General features: G+C 45.7%; 1 protein-coding gene across 3 annotated transcripts in view; it reads right to left on the reverse strand.

The window, feature by feature from the left end:
- NFRKB (nuclear factor related to kappaB binding protein) overlaps positions 1–22905 on the reverse strand; it is a 92565-nt gene that overhangs the window by 37598 nt on the left and 32062 nt on the right. For all 3 annotated transcript variants that reach the window (XM_085875842.1, XM_085875841.1, XM_085875843.1), the window contains exons 5-16: positions 20983–21250; positions 20694–20789; positions 13155–13228; positions 12906–12990; positions 11821–11992; positions 11304–11400; positions 8833–8980; positions 8647–8724; positions 2309–2388; positions 2174–2211; positions 2036–2096; positions 1254–1428 (exon numbers count right to left, since the gene is read on the reverse strand). In XM_085875842.1, the coding sequence (XP_085731968.1) occupies positions 1254–1428; positions 2036–2096; positions 2174–2211; positions 2309–2388; positions 8647–8724; positions 8833–8980; positions 11304–11400; positions 11821–11992; positions 12906–12990; positions 13155–13228; positions 20694–20789; positions 20983–21250 (1372 nt within the window). The remainder of the gene's footprint in view (positions 1–1253; positions 1429–2035; positions 2097–2173; positions 2212–2308; positions 2389–8646; positions 8725–8832; positions 8981–11303; positions 11401–11820; positions 11993–12905; positions 12991–13154; positions 13229–20693; positions 20790–20982; positions 21251–22905) is intronic.

Genomic DNA, 22905 nt, shown 5'->3' on the forward strand with positions numbered 1-22905 from the left:
AACTTCACCATGACCAACAGACATCATCAGGTTTTGTATTTATGTGCAGCAGAATCGCATTTTCACTTCGTGCAACGTAAACACGGCTCTTCGATATTTTCCATTAAGTTCACAAGATGGGCACGAACGGCGATGGGAAAAATCCAACGATGGATGCTATTTCTGTATTTACCGATATGGACAGACTTTCTCCTGCCTGACAGACATCTGATCACAGTCATGCGCTTGCAAGCTTTTGCTAACTTCAACAACAATACCTTCTTAAAATAAATAAATAAATGAATAAAATAAACACCACGGGAGTAATATTCACACAATGGTGATCACGATGATTCAGCACTGCACCCCATCCGGATGAAATGAGTTAAGCAAACGGATCAACTAACTATGTGATAGTAAAGACTAAAGTCATCAAGCTGGGCATGAAAGCAACAGAAAGAAGTAGAAGGACACTTCTTCGAGCGCATACCTCCACCAGGCTGAACAGTTGACATTTTGTACTTATCTGATAGGCCGGATCTGGATCTGGACATAAACCAAAATCGAAATTGGCTTGTTCTTGTCATCGATCCAATTCATCCACCTAGTTTTGTCGTAACTCGTCCGCAACTTTTGGACATACCGTGCTATGTATCATTTTTGGTCATATCTCTGAATGGTGAAGAATCACTTAAAAGATTCTAGTATCCAGACCTGGATTCAAATCTTCACCAAAATCCAATCGATTCGTCCTCGAAAACACACCCAACCAACAGACAGACCAGGGGTGAAAACATAATATCTATCCACCTTCACTGGCAGAGGTAACAAAACTTTGGTAATCAGTGGAATTGCATGATGAAGAAGATCCTATAGAAATAGGTTAACATCCTGGCAATCGAAGACTATCCAAGCTGCAAAGGAAGAGCTATCTTGGGTACATCACACATTCTACTCAAAATTCTGGATACCAAATAACTGTAGAATCGTTCATATACCCATAAACCACTCAAAAATAAAATGCTTTAATTTGGTAGTTTTGGAGTAAATGAGGAATGTGTTCATAATAATAATAATAATAATAATAATAATAATAATAATAATAATAATAAAAAATTTAAAAGCGACATTCATTTTTGGGGATTTAGATATTAATGAGGAGACGCCAAGAACCAGAAAAAAAAAAAAGAATTGTTTTGGCCTAAAGCTTTGGAGTACCATTTTGTGTTTACTTACTATCTCAGTAGGATCTTTGTGATGCACAAGTGACCTACCCAGAGAGAGGATGGTGACATAAGCCGGACGATCGGAACGAAGCAATGAGTGCTCACGCACTTTGTTCAGCGACGTGTCCTTGTGGAAGACACCCTTCACAGGCCCAACGACCGACTCAAACCCGTGCATGTGGAATGAGAAGGCCTTATGCGGCTGGCTGTACCGCCTTCGCTCCTTCATGATGCAGCGCAGGAAATAGAAAAAAATATTAATTGCTGTTTTATTCTGAATAACATGTCAACATTTACGTTGCAAATGACGCTGGGTCATACCTGGTGGAACTTTTTGCAGTCTTTCAACTTTGCTTTAGAGGGAAGCGTGGGGATTTATGAGATGGCATGCCGTTGACTTTGCTCTTGTTAAAACTACAATGGACCATATTGTGTGCATGTGTTATATAGCACTCTCAAGTTAAGCACCAAATATCTGTGTGCCGCATCTCAAGGATTCCACCACAAACCACCCAACACTACACTAAACTAACCACAACTTTATATTTCTGCCATAATAGGTGTTTATCAATTTCGAGAGAATCAGATGTCACTCTCATACAATAAGGTACCAAGACAGGAAAAACAGGAACCAAATGGATATCCATTGTAAGTGATGGGGAGATGATTGTCAATTTTTTTTTTACATGCCAATGTACGCTTCCAAATGTGCCTTTACATTGAGTATGACACCATTCAATATGGCAAACAAAAGGGAAAAAGTCAAGTCAATCAAACGTAACAAATGCTTTTCATTATCAAAATGACTTCACCAAAGCCCTCCCACTGACCTGTTCCTGGAAAGCTCGCTTCTCATCATCTGTGCTTGGCCTCACGACAAAATCCGTGCGCCTGCACGAGAGGACGCGATTAAAATGTTATCCTCATATCTGAACATATTATATGCATTGAACTACAACATGACTTACGTCTTCCCTGCAGGTGACAAATCACTATCGTCTGCTTCCTGTTCATACAAGATAGTGGCACAATTAGATCCCAGGACCACCATGTACCATTTTTGTTTCAAAAATTGATGAACGATTTATGCCTCTCACTCTTACCTTGGCCAACCCTTGATCTCTCATTTCCAACCACAACTGGCACAAAATTCCAAGCTCAGAGTTCGAATCACGTCCAGACCCTGCAGAGTTAAACACACAAACAAATAATTACTCCATGAAGTACATGTCGAGCAATCAGAAAAAAAACCCGCACCTTCCAGCATTTCAACCCGCATTCACCAAAACACCCCGCACCCCCGTACCAAAAAAACCCCCATGCTCCCGAACCACCCCCACCCCGTGTCCCGTACCAATCCCCCGTCCGTCCGTCCCGTACCAACCCCCTGACCCGAGTCTCGTATCCACCCCCACCCGAGTCCCGTACCCCCCCACCACGTCCCGTACCCCAAAAATCCCGACAACCCGCACACAAAAAACCCATCTTAAAACATAACACTCTATGGTATATAGGTATACTTACAAAAGTGTCTCAAATTTTACAAAGAAAGTAAAATCATAATATACTTTTACGAATGAACAATGATGCTCTGCAGATTCTAAATTCCAGTTCCATAATGACCTGTGACAAAGACGTACACTAAATGGCCAAAAGTATGTGGACACCTGCTCGTCCAACATCTCATTCCAAAATCATGGGCATTAATACGGAGTTGGTCCCCCCCCCCCTCAACCCCTTTGCTGCGATAACAGCCTCCACTCTTCTGGAAAGGCTTTCCACAAGATGTTGGAACATTGCTGCAGGAATTTGCTTCCATTCAACCACAAGAGCATTAGTGAGGTTGGGCACTGATATTGGGCGATTATGTCTGGCTCACAGTCGGTGTTCCAATTCATCCCAAAGGTGTTCGATGGGGTTGAGGTCAGGGATCTGTACGGGCCAGTCAAGTTCTTCTCGACAAACCATTTCTGTATGGACCTCGCTTTGTGCAAGGGGGCATTGTCATGATGAAACAGGAAAGGGCCTTCCCCAAACTGTTGCCACAAATTTGGAAGCACAGCATCGCCGAGAATGTCATTGTATGCTGTAGCATTAAGATTTCCCTTCATTGGAACTAAGGGGCCCAGTCCAAACCATGAAAAACAGCCCCAGACGATTATTCCTCCTCCACCAAACTTTACAGTTAGCACGACAAATTCGGGCAGGTCGCGTTCTCCTCACTCGACTGTCCCGTTCTGTGAGCTTGTGGAGCCTACCACTTCGCAGCTGAGCTGTTGTTGCTCCTCGACTTTTCCACGTCACAATAACAGCACTTACAGTTGACCGAGTTAGCTCTTGCAGGACAGAAATTTGACGAACTGACTTGGTGGAAAGGTGGCATCCTATGACGGTGCCATGTTGAAAGTCACCGAGCTCTTCAGTACGGCTCATTCTACTGCCAATGTTTTTCTATGGAGATTATTTGGCTGTGTGCTTGATATTATACACCTGTTAGCAATGGGTGTGGCTGAAATAGCCGAATCCACGAATAAGAAGGGGTGTCCGCATACTTTTGGTCATGTAGTGTATGTCAGAGTTCCGGTTCATCCTTTGAAGCACTTTTTATTAGGAGGTCGGTGGCAGGATTTGCCCTCCAGCCCCCGTAAAACCCTTCATTCCGCAAAACTTTCCAGAAGCATTAAAAAAAAAACTGAAAACCCACTCCGTGGGAGTACCTCCTGTGCAGCTGCCCTTCGCAGGGCAGCTCACCAGATGACGGATTGGGGCAAAGAATTCGGGACCCCCAATCTTTGATGATAGGAGGGAAGCCACGGAGTAACCTTCCCGGGTCAGATTGTGGTAGTGTGTCGGGGTGGTGCTGAGGTGTCATCCATAAAACGGCGGTCTCCTTGGGTTAACCTGAGGCAGTCCCTTTGGGTGGGTGCCTGAAATGTCCGATCCCAAAGAGGATGATCACCTGTCTGTTATCATCTGAGCTCAAGCGTATGGACATCGGTATTGCATCACTCTCTGAGGTTCAGAGACTAAATTGTGGCGATATCATGGTGGGTGGTTACACCTACTCTTGGTCTGGTAGATCTGATGGTTACCATGCCCAAGGAGTTGCTGAAGCTGTGTAAATAAGCTGACTCCAATGATAATTGAGGTAGCACCGGACAACGAGCGCATTATGAGACTAAGGATTTGTGTGTTGGTGCCCATTGGTCTGGAACTGTGAACCAAAATAGCAATAAGTTCCTAGACTTTGCATGAAGTCATGGACTTTGGGTGACTGGTTCATGGTCTCAGCACCCACAAGGTCATCGCTGGACTTGGTATTCCAACGCTGACGGTGTGGCAAAGGAGATTGACCATATGCTCGTTGATGGTCGCTGGAGGATGATCCAGAACTGCAGGGTTCACCAGAGTGCTCAGTTCTTCAAGACTGACGACCGGCTTGTTATAGCAACTCTGAAGTTGTAGCTTAAATCCAGGAGAATGGTACCATCCCATCATCGGCTGGATGTTGGCAAGCTCAAGGATGAGAGGGTAGTTGAGGAGTTTGCGAACAGGCCAAATGGAGATTTGGGGGGGTCTGGGTGCTTGGGGGGGGGGAGGATCCTGAAGAGTTGTGGAGTGCCTTCTAAACCACCATCCTTGATGTTGCAGGTGGATGTCTTGGAAACTCACTGTCGGGCAAAGAAGAATTTGGTCTCTCAAGGGACACTGGATACCAATAGTCACATGGCCAGGCTGAATGGCAGAGCCTAACTGTTCAGGCAGCTGAGACGTAAAACTGTACGCGCATTAAGGGTGGTCAAGGAGGCCTATGTGCGAGGAATCTGTGAGGGGGTAGAGCATCACCTGTGGTCAAGTGATTCTCGTCCTGCTTACAGGGGAATTTGTGCGTTGCGTTCCTCCAAGCCAATCCCTCGGTGTACTGAAGTTAGAGCAGAGGGTGGTGGGCTCTTGACAGAGGAGTCCGAGGTGAAGGCCCGCTGGGCCAGTTACTTTGAGCAGCTGCACCAGGCTGATCCACCAGCTGTCGAGTTGGATGTCAGGAGTGTTACAATCCCTGTGGCTTATCCTCCAATCAACTGTGGTCCAACTTCATTTGTGGAAACGCAGGCTGGGGTGAACCGGTTGAAATGGAGTAAAGCTCCCGAGATGTGTGGCATCCATGTTGAACTTCTCAAGGCTGGTGGAAATTCTGTACTTGTGTCGTTGCATACAATTCTGTGCTCTGCCTGAAACACAGGGGCCTTGTTGTCTGGAAGACAACCCCATCATCCCAACTGACTGGAAGAGGGGCCTTGTTGTCCCTCTCTTGAAAGGGAAAGGTGATCGCCAGGACTGCAACAACTACCGAGGGGTGACGCTACTCTCAGTGCCAGGCAAGGTCTTTGCTCGGATAATTCTTGGGAGGGTTCGCCACCATCTGCTTGAGCACCAGCGTCCAGAGCAGTCAGGCTTTACACCAAAGAGGTCAACGATTGACCGTATCCTTGCTCTTCGGGTCCTCACCGAACGCAGACGAGAGTTTCGACAGGGGCTGGTTGCAGCCTCTGTTGATCTCTGTAAAGCATTTGATTCAGTGAGTCGGGATGTCCTCTGGAGGATTCTTGGTCTTCATGGAGTACCACCAAAACTGATCGATCTGATGTCTGAACACCACTCGAGTACTGAGAGTGCTGTGAGATGTGGTGATACCATCCCTGACTTATTTCCTGTTGTGACTGGAGTTCGTCAGGGGTATGTACTGGCCCCCACACTTTTCAGCACTTGCATGAACTGGACTCTGTTAAGATCTCTGACCTTTATTTCGCAAATGATGTAGTCATCTTTGCGGAGACTCTAGATATCCTTCTGGCGGCCCTCGAGGTGCTGAATGAGGAGTCGGAGCCACTGGGATTACGGGTTTCCTGGGTCAAAACTAAGATCCAGGCTTTCAATGTCATCTTGGGTGCTGCTATCCTGTCTGTACCTGATTGTGACAAGGATGTTGAGGTCGCAGAGAGAGATTCACTTACCTTGGTAGTGATATTCATGTCTCAGCTGGTTGTGAGCCAGGTCAACAGACATCTGGGTCGGGTCTGGCTCGTCATGGATTCACTGGATCATGGGGTGTGGCGCTGCCGGTAGCTGCGTGGAAAGACGAACGTCCGAGTCTTCAGGTCCTTGGTGCTTCCAGTCTTGCTCTATGAATGTGAGACTTGGACTCTGACCAGTGATCCGAGATGGAGACTTCATTCCTTTGGTACCAGGTCTCTTCAGAGAATCCTTGGCTATCGCTGGTCGGACTTTGTGTCCAACGAGCGGTTGCTGAGAGAGACTCAAATGAGATTTACTTTCATAGTCCGTGAGCGTTAGCTGCGGCTGTATGGACATGTGATTCGTTTTCCTCATGCTGATCCTGCTCACCAGATTCTCTCAGCGAGGGAGCCTCATGAGTGGAGAACGCCAACGGGCCGACCACGTGCCTCGTGCTTGCAGCAGATTGATCAGCATCTCAAGGAGATGGGGATGGGCCAGGCATCTGCCTAGGGGATGGCCAGAAGGAGGACCTGGAGTACCGGCGACGTACTGCTCCGGCGCATGCTCCCATACCTGACCTGTTTTGTGTGGTGCGTTGTTTGTATCATCTTATGTGGTGTATTTTGTGTACTGGTGTGTTACATCTATCTATAATTCCAGCAATCTCTGTGTGTCTGTCTGTGACCGCTGTTTCTCGACAACCACTGGTCTGATCTAATTGAAACTTGCCAGGTATATTGCTGGGGACCTATGGATGTGCCTTTTCAAGGTTTGATATTAATCAGACAAGTGGTTCCCAAGTTATAGGCATTTATTTACCAAACCAATGACAGGACACAGTGCTATGACGTCACAATTGATGTCACGGTTCTTCTTCTTCGTTTGATTTAACGTCACAATTGACGCTGGGGACCTGAGTATGTGCCATTTCAAGGTTTGATATCGTTCTTCTTCATCCGTTTCATCTGTTTCCTAAGTTATGCCCATTTATTTTCCAAACCAATGACAGGACACGGTGCTATGACGCCACAAGTGACGTGGTTTTTTTTTTTTTGCAGGTACGGCCACGCACGTACGGGCACGCGCTAGTAATTAATAATACACATAATTATAACTGCCACTTTATAACTGCTGGCAGTGATGACCGGGTACAAAGACGTCCCACTTTGATGTAACCCCGCTTTGATCAGACACCTGACCCTGACCCATGACGGTTTTATGATTATTCATTTCAATGTCGAATGGGATTAAAATAAATTCAATTCAAATCAAATGGGAGACCAAATAGGTCCAGTCCTGCATTGGAGTAATGAGAAGGAACCCAAACAAGCAAAAAGAAAAGATGAAGTCATCAGGAGGAACCTGGATAGGATTTGCGTTTCAGCTGCTACTTCTGTACCCTCAAACCCATCCAGGCACAGCCAAGTGAGCCTTATTAAAAAACAAAAATAAAAAATAAAAATGATTAAAAACCCCACATCTTTTTTTATTATTATTATTATGGCTTCCAGACCGTGTCCGATGAAGTTGAAATTTAAAACTTGTATTCCCCATCACTACCAGATCACAATTCTGAAGTTTCATGTCGATTGATTAAGCAGTTCCAGAGAAAACATTATTTAATATTTTTCTTAAACAGAATATGGCTGCCAAACTTTGTGACATCAATTATTCCTTAACAAACTTGTACACGCATGCCTTGGGGAACATTTACGTGAAATTTCCCCTCGATCTGTTCAGCTGTGCTGGAGAAGATATTTATACGTTTCATGGTAAATCCAATATGGCTGCCAAATCATGTGAACTATGACATCATATGTGTGGACCTTTTGTTCCTCATGGATAGGCGTCATATGTGTAAAGTTTCGCCTTGATCTGTTTAGCCATTTTAGAGAATAAGATTTTTGAAGGTTAAAAAAAAACAAAACAATATTGCTGCCGAATCACGTGACCGATGACGTCATCAAAGTTTCTTTTGTGGACCATTTTATCCCAAGATGACCCTCAAATTTTTCATACGATCGGATGTAGCGCTCCACATATGCAATCATGACGTCATAATGAAGGCACCTATGACGTCATAAAAAAAAATCACACGATTCCCCATGAGGAGTACTTGCTCTCTGCCAAGTTTCAATTATTTTCCTTGGTGCAATTTTAGAGATAGAGGTCCAAAGTTTTTTCCTTTTTGCAACATGACTGCCACACCACGTGACCTATGACGTCATCATTATCATTAAAACATTCTGCATGAGTAGTCGCACCAATGGTGAAAATTTCGTCTCAATCTGACAAGCAGTTGCGGAGAAAAACACGAAAGTTCTGTGCGGACAAACAGACAGACAGACAGAGACAACCAAACAGACCCAAATACAATACCCTCTCCTTCGGCGAGGGTAATAAAAGAGGAAGTGAGGAAATTTACCAATCCATTTCCACTGTTGCGATCTCTCCCGGAAATCCACAAAAGGTGCAAAATCTGGAGGCATCTGAGATAAAGGGACTGGAAGAAATAAAAATAAAACAAAACAATATAACGTCGAAGCATAATAAATGAAACCGCAATACCGGGGTAGTATCTTTCCCCTTACCACGACGCTGCAAACCTCACCGAGCCCTTCCCCAGATAAGAATTGCAAAGCCAAGAGGATGACGTCAGGCCCCAAAGAGCCCAATCTCCCAAGTCCTCCCAACTCTGGGTTCCAAGAACCAAGCTCCTCTCGCTGTGACTTCACAAATTCCTGGATGCGATCTTCAAGCTGTGCACGATGTCGGAAAGGCAGTCAAGATGAGGGGTCAGTCAGGGTGATTGTTCAAATCTGATTATCAGCATTCAATCAAACACTGTGGAACATCGGAATCGCGATGCTTTGGGTGCCTGGCAGATTTTTCTTTTTAATCAACCATCAAAGTTGTTGCAAATTTTTTGGGGGATAAATGATGCAAAAAGGTTCTTCTTAAACAACAATGGAACAATTTTTCACAAGTTAATCCACAGATTCCTCGCCAAAAATCCACGGGAATTAAATCGATGCCGAAACACGTCGCATCATTTTGTCTTCGCCGTCGTAGTCTCTCAACCAATTACAAGCACCGTGTGAAAAGAACAAAATAGCGATAAACAGTGAGTTTTGAAAAGATATGAAATAAACTTTATGATGCAAACTCGGTGTGTGGTGCAGAGAAACAGACGAAAAGCATCACGGTTGAAGATGCGCATCGTGACAATATAATTAACCATTGATATTACAAATCGGTTGGAGAAAAAAGCAAACTGTGCAACAGCGGCGCAGCTCCGACGGCTCAGGAAAGATCAAATTGAGGAAAACTCGGGGAGCTTTTGAAGCCAGTGGATCACGTGCAGTTTGGTGCAATTGGCTGGTTTCAAACCACCAAGAGAAGCCTTGAAGCAGGCTCTGAAACTTTGCAGGTAATTTGGGGGAAGAAAGGGTGTGTAGCTGGGCAATGCGCAGGTTGCTCAGACTTTACAGTCATGCTTCAAAACAAACGTGAGGTTTCTACGAGGGATGAGCATTTAATCACCTGCGCAAAACTCTTTCGTTGTTTCCTGGCTATTTCATAAAACATGTTTCTACTGAATTGTGGGGGAGGATGAAAATCCTGATGAAAAGATAAACTCTTTCCAGGTTTATTTATATATCCTGTAATCTGCAGAATCTAAAGCTCTGAACATTATCGGAATTCCCTTAATGAGGCTGAAGCACAAGGCCCGTTTCTGTCCCATCACAGTATTGTCGGCAGCATCCCTATTGCTGAATCGCCTCTTCTCCGTCTGTTTTCTCAATCCTCTAATCCTTCCCAGATCCTCCAATATGCATTCTTCCAGTAACCCCCTCCTGGTTAAACTCACCAAATCCAGGCTGACCTGCACACCTCAACCTTTTGGTACCTCTTTCCTCCTAATTGTGGAACCACCTGACTAAGTCAGTACTATCACACTCTTTCCTCTTAGGCTTCAAAGCAGGTGGTGTGCACCACCACCTCAAATCATCTCCCATCCTTACTACCCACCCCCCCCCCCACCCATCAACCTGCCTCGGCCATCTCGGCCATCTCTCTCTCTCTCTCTCTCTCTCTCTCTCTCTCTCTCTCTCTCTCTCTCTCTCTCTCTCTCTCTCTCTCTCTCTCTCTCTCTCTCTCTCTCTCTCCTTCTTCTCCATTGCTTATCATGTCTAACTGTTAATGCATCCCCTCTGTCACCTCACTTTTCTATGAGCCTTAATCTTGCAGAGGAAAAAAAACAAAACATTAAAGGCTTCTTTTATATAACTCGCAATGCGGTAAACAAGTTTATCCATCAACGAATGCCAAAAGCCTGGCGTTGGCTTAACGGTTAAGGCAGCCGACTTAAGATCTTAGGGTCTTGAGTTCAAGCCTCTGTCTATCCATTGAATTAACACGAGGTGGGTTTACCCAGCCCGTCATCCTTCTGAGGTCGGCAAAATCAGTACCTGCTTACCGGTAACAGGGGGGCATTGCATCAGCGACACAGCTGAGCCCCCAGAAAATGATGCAACCAAGCAGCCATAGGCTGTGTCCGAATAAATAACTAATGGAAGTGCAGCAATTCATCTCCAAGTTTGTGAAAGTGTAAGAGATTGTACTGGGCCGCACAATGCCTTGGTTCAAACAGCATCTCATGTGCCATGTTGCGATTAACCCATAAAATCGGTGAATGCTAGATTACAATCATAATGGGTAGCGAGTAAAGTGAGTAGTTTGCTGGCTCATGGTGTAGCGCATCAAAAACGTGCATTTCAAAATTTAATTTGCGAATCATGTAATGCAAAGAAGATATCAGCATGATGACGAGAGAAAAAAACCAAATAATTACAAATATCTTGAGGCCTGTGTGTGAATAGCATTCCGATTACAACTGTAAAAACCTGAAGGGTTGAAAATTTGAGCTTGTAAATCATTTCGAATGCCTGGCAGGTGAAAATACAAAGTTTTATTATGAGGGCACAAAGAATGTACGACGGAAAGCTGAGGAATGTGTAAAATATTAATGCAAGTTTATGAGAAACTCTGAGAGGGAGAGGCTATACCGTCAGTCCGTACCACATGGAGGCTGGCTTTGCCTTCGGCAGTGAAAGCATCACGAATGAGGGTGAAGAAATTAGGTGCTGAGCTTTCACCTACCCAAGTTTCAGCTTCCCTGCGGCACAGAACAAAACAGGAGAACCGTTACGATTGCATATCCAGTCACCAAAGTTCCAATATGCAGATTGACCGATGAAGAAGTGAAGTTTCCCAACAAGAGGATTAGTTTTCAACATCCCGAGTCCTGAAGGAAAAGGATAACATCATTCGAGTCAATGGCAGTGTCTATTGTAAACGGACGGTATTGAGAAGGTGCGCAGATGCACCAACAGGAAATGAAGACGAGAGTCATGGCATCAGGGAAAAATAAATAAAACTGGAATATACAAGCCCATGCCGATCTATTTTCTAGAAAGAAAGCGAGAAAGCGATAACTGGTCCACGTTTAGTGAGTGGAAGTTGTTCCCAATGCTTTGTGGTTTCAAATTATCGCTAAAGTAACACAGGACAGTTGAGAGAGGCGATAAGAGTTTACGTTTCTGCACGGGGAGCAGTAAGTTCCAAATCCTGCCCGTCCATGACAGATGTGTCGACAGGTATCTCAGACTCTTCGGGTGTGGTTGGGGTCTCGACCAGCGTGGCACGTGGACGTTTCCTGTGTCGCTCGTCTCGCCCACGACGTCGGGGAAGCGGGAGTCCAGGCAAATCTAGCCAAAAAAAAACACATGGCACAAACATTACAAGGGTAATCCTTAAACTCCAAGTAGATTTGATTTTTAATTGTGAAATGCATTCGTCTATGGGCAAGAGTACCCTTCTCAGTTTATCGGAGCTCAGCCCGGAGCAAGGCTAAAGTATATGCTCGTCTGCTGGCCTTTGGCTGGCACTTAAGGCCAGTATTGGGTTTGGAACCAGAGGAATAACTGAGTTTAGAACCTCTATGTCGGCCCAAATGTCAATTTTGGAGTTTTGGTGACATCCACGTTTGTTTCATCATTGTAAGATGATTTTTGATATGCATGGACTTTTTAGAAGATAAAAAAAACTACCTCTGGAAGCAGTTAATCAAGTCGTGTTTGATCGATAAGTAAGCCAGCTGTATTCCAAAGCTGTATTCCAGAAATTATTCCAAGCAATTACTGTGCTGTAATGTCCTCCTTAATTAGGCCAAACCCTTTTTTTTACAAAGCAAGCAAAGAAGTTGTAACAGTCAAACAAGAAAAGTTGTTAATTTGAGCATTTCATGAATAGGCAGGTGCCTTTTTGAAGGAGATTAGCCACCTGTTACACACTCAAACCCAACAGTCAAACTTGTCTGTCAACCTCTCAAATCTCATACCTGCACCCAGGTAAAAGTACAAACTGTAGCTCACATCTCACCAGATGGCAAGCTCACCAGTACCGTGTCAAAGTGTGTTCAATACTTGCAATTAGCAATGCAATCATTCTTATCAACACGATAGAGTGGGAGGGGGGGGGGTTAAGAATGCCCGTCAATGTGCTCCATGATCAAAAAACTCATCTGTGATTAGAAGCAAAGGCCTGAGCAAACTATCCAACATTTACGGACACTGAAATGACAACGCGAATGCCCTTTTCTCTTTTTTGATGTGCACTCACCAAACGGTTTGCCCTTTTTTGGAAGGTTAAGTCGGGTCAGTATGTCGTTGAAGGTCAGGTCAGAGATCAACAAGGCAGGGTGGTTCTGCATCATCAAATTGATGGGTCAACAAAGGGCAGAGAGAAAGCATGGATGTTATAGGTTAGTTAATACAGTATGCCATTGCAGCAGTTGACTTGAAAGAGGCGTTTCCTTCGATTCAGCCAGTGAAGAACCCAACAAACAGAAAGCACGAGAAGACACACTACCGGTTGGCGTTTGCGTTTTATGGAATGGCTGCGAAGCATGGCAAGCAGGTCGGACGCCTGGAGTTTTGGTCGACCTGGAAAGGGACGGACAGAAAAATGAGAGCTGCTGAACACATTATTCTAGCTTTATCTGATAATTTCAATAGTTTTTAATCCTCGTCCACTGTGGTGTAATATGGTGAGAGCATCTCTACTGAATCTGGAAGGTCGGCGGTTCAAACCCGATGTTGGCCGATTCATACTAAAGATTTAAAAACGGTACGTGCTGCTTCCTTATTTGACGCTCAGCATTTATAAACGATAGAGCACGGACAAACAACCATTGGTTGGCAACCAGTGCGCAGGCTTGATGGGCCAAATGGATTCCTCCTGCATTTAAGTTCCTTATAAGGTGTTCCCATGATAAAGTGCGTGAATGGCCGATTTGTCTGAAAATCCCTGATGTGGAAGAAGGGGTTGAAGAGGATACAAACAAGACGACGAGGTATGTACCTGTGGTTACACGGGACGCTGCTTGCTGTTCCCTGTAAAGCAATCCCATGGTTTCTAGGCCAAGGTGGTTATCTGAGAAACCTAGCGATTTTCAATTGCAACACCGATCTCCCAAACGTCACAACTTTCACAAACACACCGCACTCCGTACCCAGTTTGTGTTAAATTAACTACTCCAAAGAAAACCTGAACCCTCAACTAAAAAACGATCCTGCCTCGAACTTAAGACATGGCACACAGGAGCTCTGCAGATCCTCAAACGTTATGCAAATGTGTCGTTTGAAAACCGCCGGTTGCTTTTTCCAATCAAGGTAATGGTTCCGATGTGCTCCCCTTAAGGTGCGCTCTCATTATGGAGCGACTCATGAGACGATTCCTACCTCGTTGATGTTGTATAATGGTTTTATTTTGTTTCGTTTTTCTTGATTTTTCAATGAATTGTAATTATGTAGTGAAATTGCAGTGCATGGTAAATGGATAGGAAATATTGCCACCTCTCACCTCTTGTAATTAAAAACGCCTTTTAGTACATCAGTTGGTCATGAAGAGGATTTCATTTCACTGGGGAATGTGAATTTAGTCCTTGTCGTGCTTTTTGCAAATAAAATACCACAAATTGCACAACAAAGGTGAAATATATATTTATATCCATAGTCAAGGCTCATGGAAGAGCGAGACCACAGGACGGATCAGGATGCAACATAACAAAAGGAACAGCAGACGAAGGGAGAAATGCCAACAGCAGGACCGAGAGACAAAATAGATGGAGACGGACAAGGGATGCAGGTAACGATGAGGGGTAGGGGAGAATACAAGGGGTGGACGGACAACAGGTGATGGATTAAAAAGGAAAATTTGGGCGGAGGTAGGGGCATGGGAGTGGTTTTACAGAGGTAGAAAAGATCATGGTTTTGGATTGGGGAAGATCTGAGATGGATGTGAACAGCTGTCTTACAGACATGGAGTGAGGAATGAGATTGAAGAGGATTGTGAAAGTCAATTCCACGGGTAGAATAAAAAGAGGAACAAATGAGTGGAGGTGAGCAGTGGTTCTGGATTTAGGCAGTTTCCCCAGAAGGGGGCTGATAGTGCACCGTGTGAGCCCTGCAGAAACCTGTGGGGGACAAAGCATGGAAAGAGAAGAGGGTTCAAGACAAGAAATGAGGCGGGAGAAGACAGATAGACTACCGACCTATCTTCAATCGAAAAGTGATAGACCCCAAATCAGCTTCATCGCGGGGGATTCCAATGATCTTGAAGTATTGCTTTCCACGACGTCAAGCAAGGCAAGATGTGAGACAAGGGAGCCAGTCCAGAGGGGAGAGCAGTACTCTATCAAGCTGCGGATGAAGACCCTGTTGGTGGATAGGAGTTCAGGTGTGCCAAGGAAGGTCTTTGTACGATGCAGGATGCCTCGTCGGCGACTAGCTTTTGAGGCCAACTTTGAAATGTGGTTTTCCCAATAGAGATCATGGCTGATAGTGAGACCCAGGAGTTTGAATGACTGAACTTATTTCAGAGGGTTGTTGAGAAAATAGATAGGAGGGTTTGCCAGATGGTCCTTTCAGAGAGAGAGATAGTGAGAGTGTGAGATTTGTCAGGATTGAAAGACAAATTCCAAGTGTTTGACCAGCTTGTGATTTTGTCAAGGTCTGAAGAGAGGGAAGAGGCTGCAGTATGTCTATCTGAAAGATGAGGGATGTCACAGCAAAGGGTGGAGTCATCAGCGATGAAATAAAGGGGATATTCTAGTCAGTGGCATCATTGATGAAAACTAGGAATAGGACAGGGCCGAGAACATTGCTTTGGGAGCACTCCAGCCTTGACAGCGAGAGCTGAAAGGATTTCGTTGAGAGGCACACGTTCGCTTCAACAGTAGAGGATAATATTGCACAGGAGCACAAACAACCATCACAGCCGCAATGACAGGAGCAACAACTACGTGTTATAAAAGCCCTTTTTCTGTGTTTTACTCATTTTACATCCTCATTGAGACTCACAGACAGACATGCAATATGTTAGTGAAGTACAACATGCTGTCTTTTGATTAAACCAACCAGTGAAACTATGGGTAGGCACGCATAATAATAAGAACTGGAGTGAAGTCAAGGCAATGGTGTGCCATCGCAAATCCCCATGCTTCCCACCTGAAGCAAAGTTGAATGAAATTTTGAGTTAAAAACATCTGTTTGAACTCCTCAGACCGTAACTCCCCACTCCATGGGGCATGTACCGGGGATAAAAAAAAAGGACAATGTTGATTGCGTAGACAAAGTTTCGTTAAAAAAAAATGTGCCCATAGTTGCATTTTTTTGGTATTTGACCTTTTGACCCAATCCTAGAGGTAAGAGTCAGAAACGAGACTGTTGTCGCACCTTCTTGCCACGCGTTATTACTCATTCATTACACAAACTATCAAGTTTTGTGAATTTGATCATAAAGTTGATCATAACTACCAAATTTGGTGAATTTCTTCACAACCGTTTAGGAGGAGATAGCATGACAGACGGACGGACAGACGGGCGGAGCACATTACAATAGCCTGGGAATAATAATAATCTAAAGTATTTATATTATGCTAATATATCTGTCAATTAAGTCATTCAAAGGCACTCCATGATAACATGGACCAAGCCTGTGCAATGGTTGCCAATCTATGGTTGTTTGCCTGTGTTCTGACTTTTTTTTAAAAGCCGAGCGTCAAACACGGAAGCAGCACGGACCATATTAAAAGGGTTTGATATGACTCAGCCGTGGTCGAACCACCGACCTCTCAGACTCAGAACGGACACTCTAACCATGATATGATACCACTTTGTGACATATCACATTGAAACCTCAAATTAAACATCATATCCAAATCAATCAGCAGAAGCAGCAGTGAAAACGGTTGGTCATTGATAACCCATAGGAGATTGGGACCATACTCTGTGCAGAGCGTTGGTGCTGATTAAGCAGTTCTCCTTGGCTATTGGGCACAATCCTGGACGGGTCGCCACAACGACACAGGATACCAGCATGCTGGCACTCATTTTGCCGACCTCGGAAGGATGATAGGCCGAGTGAACCCCACCTGGTATTAATTCAACAGCTGAGCGGGATTTGAACTCAGGACCCGAGGATCCAAAGCTCGCCACCGAAACCATTAAGCCAACACCAGGCATAGAACCCATAAAAGCATCACAATGTTATCAAATCACCATTCACATCGGTAGATCTTCACTTCAGCAACGTGACTCAAGCAGCCGTGCCGGTTTCACTTGTGGAGCGCCATGAATGAAGCCATTCGGCCCACGCATGAAACCCTCAAAGTCATCACGATTTTCATTTCTCGAACAGCAATTAAATAAATGAACGATGAGTACATCTTTCCAAAAATATTAATTAAAATGTTTGGAAACAATAAGCAGATTTCCTCTTTCAAAGCACTTGACAGATTATAAATGATAATATTTTAACTTGCGTGCAGCATGAGGAGATATATCGAGATCTCTTTCAAAGCATAAGAAAGACATTCAGGCAGGGAGACCAGACATGAAGATGACGACATGTGTGCAGCAAACATTCGGAGAGAGAAAGCGAGATAGATCTCGATATCTTGTTAATCCATGAACTGAAATAAGTACAGCAGATATAAAATCACAAATTATGTCAATTGGTTTCACTCATCAAGCGAAATTAATAATGACACGAAGGGAATGCTTTGTGTCATTAACGAGTCATGATGTGATGAAAACACTGTGAAATGAACGAGTAATCAGGTCAGGTCAGGTATGGGAGCATGCGACGGAGCAGCACGTCGCTGCGTACACTTTCCCCGGTACTCCAGGAGCCTCCGTCTGGCCATCTCCCAGGGAGATGCCTGGCCCATCCCCATCTCCTTGAGATGCCCATCAACCTGCTGCAACGACGAGGCACGTGGACAGCCCAATGACCTCCTCCACTCATGAGGCTCCCTCGCTGAGAGAATCTGGTGAGCAGGATCAGCGTCAGGAAAATGAGTCACAGGTCCACACAGCCGCAGCTGAAGCTCATGGAATATGCAGGTAACAAATCTCATTTGAGTCTCTCTCAGCAACGGCTCGTTGGACAAAAAGTCCGACCAGAGATAGCTAAGGATTCTCCGAAGAGACCTGTTACTGAAGGAATGAAGTCTCCGTCTGCGATCCCTGGTCAGAGTCCAAGTCTCACATCCATAGAGCAAGACTGGAAGCACCAAGGACCGGAAGACTTGGACTTTTGTCCTCCTGCACAGGTCCAGCAGCACACCCCATGGTCCAGTGAATCCATTACTCCCCAGACGTCTGTTGACCTCTGGCTCACAGCCAGCAGACATGAATACCACTGCCCAAGTAAGTGAATCTCTCCGTGACCTCAACATCCACGCCACAAACAGGTACAAACAAGATAGCAGCATCCAAGATGTCAATGAAAGCCTGGATCTTAGTTTTGACCAAGAAACACGTAATCCCAGCGGCTCCGACTCCTCAATCAGCACCTCGAGAGCCCCCAAAAGGACATCCAGAATCTCCGCAAAGATGACTGCATCATCTATGAAATCAAGGTCAGAGATCTTGACATTCCCAAACAATGCACCGCAGCATGATCTCTCCGACATCTTCCCCAGAACCCAGTCCATTCAAGTGCTGAAAAGTTTGGGGGCCAGTACACACCCCCGACGAACTCCAGTAACAACTGGAAATAAGTCAGAGATGGGATCCCCACATCTCGCAGCACTCTCATTACCAGAGTATAGTTCAGACATCAGATTGATCCGTTTTTGTGGCACCCCAAGAAGACAAAGAATCCTCCAGAGGGCATCCCGACTTACTGATACAAACGCTTCACAAAGATCAACATAGGCTGCAAGCAGCCCCTGCTGAAACTCTCACCTGCGTTCAGTGAGGATCGGAAGATCAAGGATATGGTCAATCGTTGACCTCTTTGGTGTGAAGCCTGACGACTCTGGACGCTGGTGCTCAAGCAGATGGTGGTGAACCCTCCCACAAATTATCCGAGCAAAGACCTTGCCCGGCATTGAGAGCAGCGTCACCCCTCGGTAGTTGTTGCAGTCTTGGCAGTCACCTTTCCCTTTCCAGAGGGACAACAAGGCCCCTCTTCCAGTCAGTTGGGATGATGCCTGTGTTCCAAGCAGAGCACAGAACTGCATGCAACGACACGAGTACAGCATTTCCACCAGCCTTGAGAAGTTCAGCATGGATGCCACAGATCCCTGGAGCTTTAACCCCATTTCAACCAGTTCACCACAGTCTGTGTTTCCACAAACGAAGGTGGACCACAGTTGATTGGAGGGTCAGCCTCAGGGATTGAAACACCCCTGACATCCAACTCGACAGCGGGTGGATCAGCCTGGTACAGCCGCTCAAAGTAACTGGCCCAGTGGGCCTTCACTTCGGACTCCTTTGTCAAGATCTCACCACCCGATGATCGATCTGCAGTACACTGAGGGATGGGCTTGGAGGAATGCAATGCGTGAATTCCCCTGTAAGCAGGACGAGAATCACTTGACCACAGGTGATGCTCTACACCCTCACAGATTCCTCGCACATAGGCCTCCGTATCCACCCTTAGTGCACGTTCAGTTTTACACCTCAGCTCCCTGAACATCTCAGCTCTGCCATTCAGCCTGGCCCTGCGATTCTGGTCAATGGTATCCAGTGTCCCTTGAAACACAAAATTCTCTTCGTCTTACGGTGAATTCCAAGACATCTTCCGGCAACATCAAGGACGGTGGTTTTGAAGGTACTCCAGAACTCTTCAGGATCCCCCAAAGCACCCAGACCTCCCAAATCTCCACTCAGCCTGTTCGCAAACTCCTCAACTACCCTCTCATCATTGAGCTTGCCAACATCCAGCTGAGCCTGGGATGGTACCATTCTCCTGGTTTTACGCTGCAACTTCAGAGTTGCTACAACAAGCCTGTGGTCAGTTTTGAGGAACTAAGCACTCCAGTAGACCTTGCTATTCTGGATCATCCTCCATTGACCATCAATGAGCACATGGTCAATCTCCTTTGCCACACCACCAGCAATGGAATACCAAGTCCAGCGATGAACCTGTGGGCGCTGAAACCATGAACCAGCCAGCCAAAGTCCACGACTTCTTGCAAAGTCAAGGAACTTGGTGCTCTTCTGGTTCACAGTTCCAGACCCATGGGGACCAACACATTTCTCATAACCATCCCCATCAGTTCCAGTCGATGCATTGAAATCCCTCAAAACTCAAAGAGTATCTCGCCTGCGGCACTGATCAATCACATACTTGAGCGTGGCATAGAATGCGTTCTTCACAGCAAGATCACTCGCCTCAGTCGGAGCACAGCCAGAGAGCAGGGAAATGACACCGAAGGAATGACGAATCCTTCGTCTCACAATATGCTCGTTGACCGGTGTTACCTCACTTATCATTGGAGTCAGCTTATTGGACACAGCTACAGCAACTCCTTGGGCATGATAGCCATCAGAGCGACTAGACCAAGAGTGAGTGTAACCACCTGCCACGATGTCGCCGCAATGCGGTCTCCGAACCTCAGAGAGTGCTGCAATACCGATGTCCAAACGCTTGAACTCAGATGGTAACTCAGAGACAGGTGATCATCCTCTCTTTGGTTAGGACATTCCAGGCATACACCTGAAGGGACCGCCTCAGGTTAACCAAAGAAGACCGCCTTCTTGAGTGGACGACACCTCAGCACCACCCCGACACACACGACCGCAATCTGACCCGGGAAGATTACCCTGTGGTTTCCCCATTTCCCCCGTGGAACGAGTAATGACGTGAAGGAAACGCTTTGTGTAATGAACGAGTTATGATGTGAAGGAAATTATTTTGTCATGAATAAGTAAATTATGTGACAAAAACACTGTGCATTGAAGTAGTAATGGTGTGACGGAAACACTGTGTAATGAATGAGTGATAACATGAAGGAAACACTTTGCGTAATGAATGAGTAATAACATGAAGGAAACGCTTTGCGCAATGAATGAGTAACAAAGTTGTGCGAGTGAAGCGAAATGAGGTACATACTGGCTGTACGCACGTCCTGATTGCATAGCGTTGGCAAAACCCTTGGTATGGGCTGGACACATGCAATTCCCATGTCCATCCCTGCAGATCCCATGTCTGCGCACGCACACACACACACACACACACACACACACACACACACACACACACACACACACACACACACACACACACACACACACACACACACACACACACACACACACACACACACCGATTGCTGGAGGAATCGCATCAGACAAAAGAAAGCGAGAAACTTTTTTTTTCTATTTTTTAACCAAACACATACCACCACCATCGATGCATTCGCCCTCTTCATCTTCATCATCGGACGAGGATAAAACGGACGTGTCGCCGGATTCTGCTTTAACATCATGCAAAATCGTTCTGTATCGCCTCCGTACACGTATTTCCAGCGGAACGGTGGGATTGGGATTCGAGCCCCGAAAACCCTTGCCACGCCCACTGCCACCTTTTCGGCTCCGAACATCATGCCCAAGGCAGGCCCTTTTCCATCCAGGACGTAATTCTGGGCAACTGGCTTGCTCTAGGAGCACCTAGGGACAAAAATGTCAGGCAAAAGGTTGAGAAAGCATGAAAGCATCAGAGAACCTTGAGCAATGCAGCCACGTTGGGGTATATAGATTACCGTAGATCTGAGAATGAACAATCTGTCTTAAAGTAGATCTTCCTGCAGACTCATACACCGACCCATTATATGTGTCTACCATACCTTTAGGAAAGGGTGAGGATAATAAAATTATTGTAAAACAAGCGAATAAGTAGCTTGGTGCCACCACGTGTGAGGAGGTATTTACCTTGTCGTACGACAGGAAATATAAATAGAAGCTCCTAATAAAGCATGCAAGTGATGCAGGCCACTAAGAAAGGGCAGATGTCTGGGTTCAAATAAATTTTGCTCAAATTACTGTACTGGTGAAAATAATCGATTGTCAATTCAAACACTTGACCTGCACATTGCCCATACCTTTGCATCCTGGATCACGATACAAATTATTACAGAAAATCCAACACTTTCAAAGGATAATTTCCTTTGCCCCATTTTGTGTCTGTTGATACTCTGTCCTGTCATTCTCTGGTTTCAGAAGCCTCGACGCCAATGTGCATATTGTTGCGTTTCTGGGAACCGCATCCCTCCAAGGCAATGGCATCCATCATACAGTGGTCACCAGACAGTTATTTCATTAAAATATGTACAGATAGTCCATTCCCTCATGTCTAATGGCTCAAACGGGACAAGTACGTTGTGTGGATCTCACACTTAGGTCTAATTATATGTCTAACTTCATTCCTACTCTTTTTCTCTTATTCCCGAGATAAATCCAAGCAACAGCCGCCTGTAAAAGCCGCGGCCACACCCTTCATGTAAGAATGTGTCTTCGCATAAGTCAGCACAAGCACTGACAGCACGTGCCGTGCCCGGGGGGATAGAAAAACAGACCACCACTACCACTAGTCAGCACGGAACGAGTGCAGCACAGTGATAATCTCTACCCACTGTTCAGGAGGCCAACAGTAGAACCAAACAATAAACGCCCAACACCGTACAGGACACACACGGTGCGCTCTTTTCAACCCGAATCTTCATCTAATAATTAGATGCAATCTTTTCTTTCAATTCTGGGCACGGATTGGGGTTGGCACCATGCACACACACCGCCTGTCATAAATAACCGCAAGCACGATGGCAGACACAGGCGCAGCTCGTAATAAATAACCGCATGTACGGTGGCAGATCCACGTGCACTATACGGGGCATACATAGCGCATCTCTTCATTTGGGTCTGCGCATGGGGTTACAATAACGTCTTATCGTCGGTCGTCACTCACCACAACAGCCACAAATGTCTCCCACGGACGGCAGACATCCTCCCGCACCTCCGCCTCGATACAGCTGCTACCAAACAGAGGCGTGCTGTACGGCCCGGATCGCTAGGGCCGCATGGCATACGGACAAACCAAGCACATTGGCCAGCGCTAACTGCGGGTCGCCGGGGATGCCCAAGCAGGCATGTGGGACCAACGCGACCCTCGGCCGGTCGCCGGGGCACGGCGCAGGAGTCCGGTGCAGGGCAATTCGTATCATGGTGTTCGGAGTGAGACGATTCTGCAGCTCAGCTAAAGCTTGCCGGAGGTAAAGTAAGGCTGCTTCCGGTCACAGTGGCCGGGGCCAAATCAGAGTGCCCGATTC

Source organism: Eptatretus burgeri, chromosome 3 (genome assembly GCF_056783735.1).
Source record: "Eptatretus burgeri isolate ZD-2024b chromosome 3, Ebu_testis_v1, whole genome shotgun sequence".
NCBI lineage: Eukaryota > Metazoa > Chordata > Myxini > Myxiniformes > Myxinidae > Eptatretus > Eptatretus burgeri.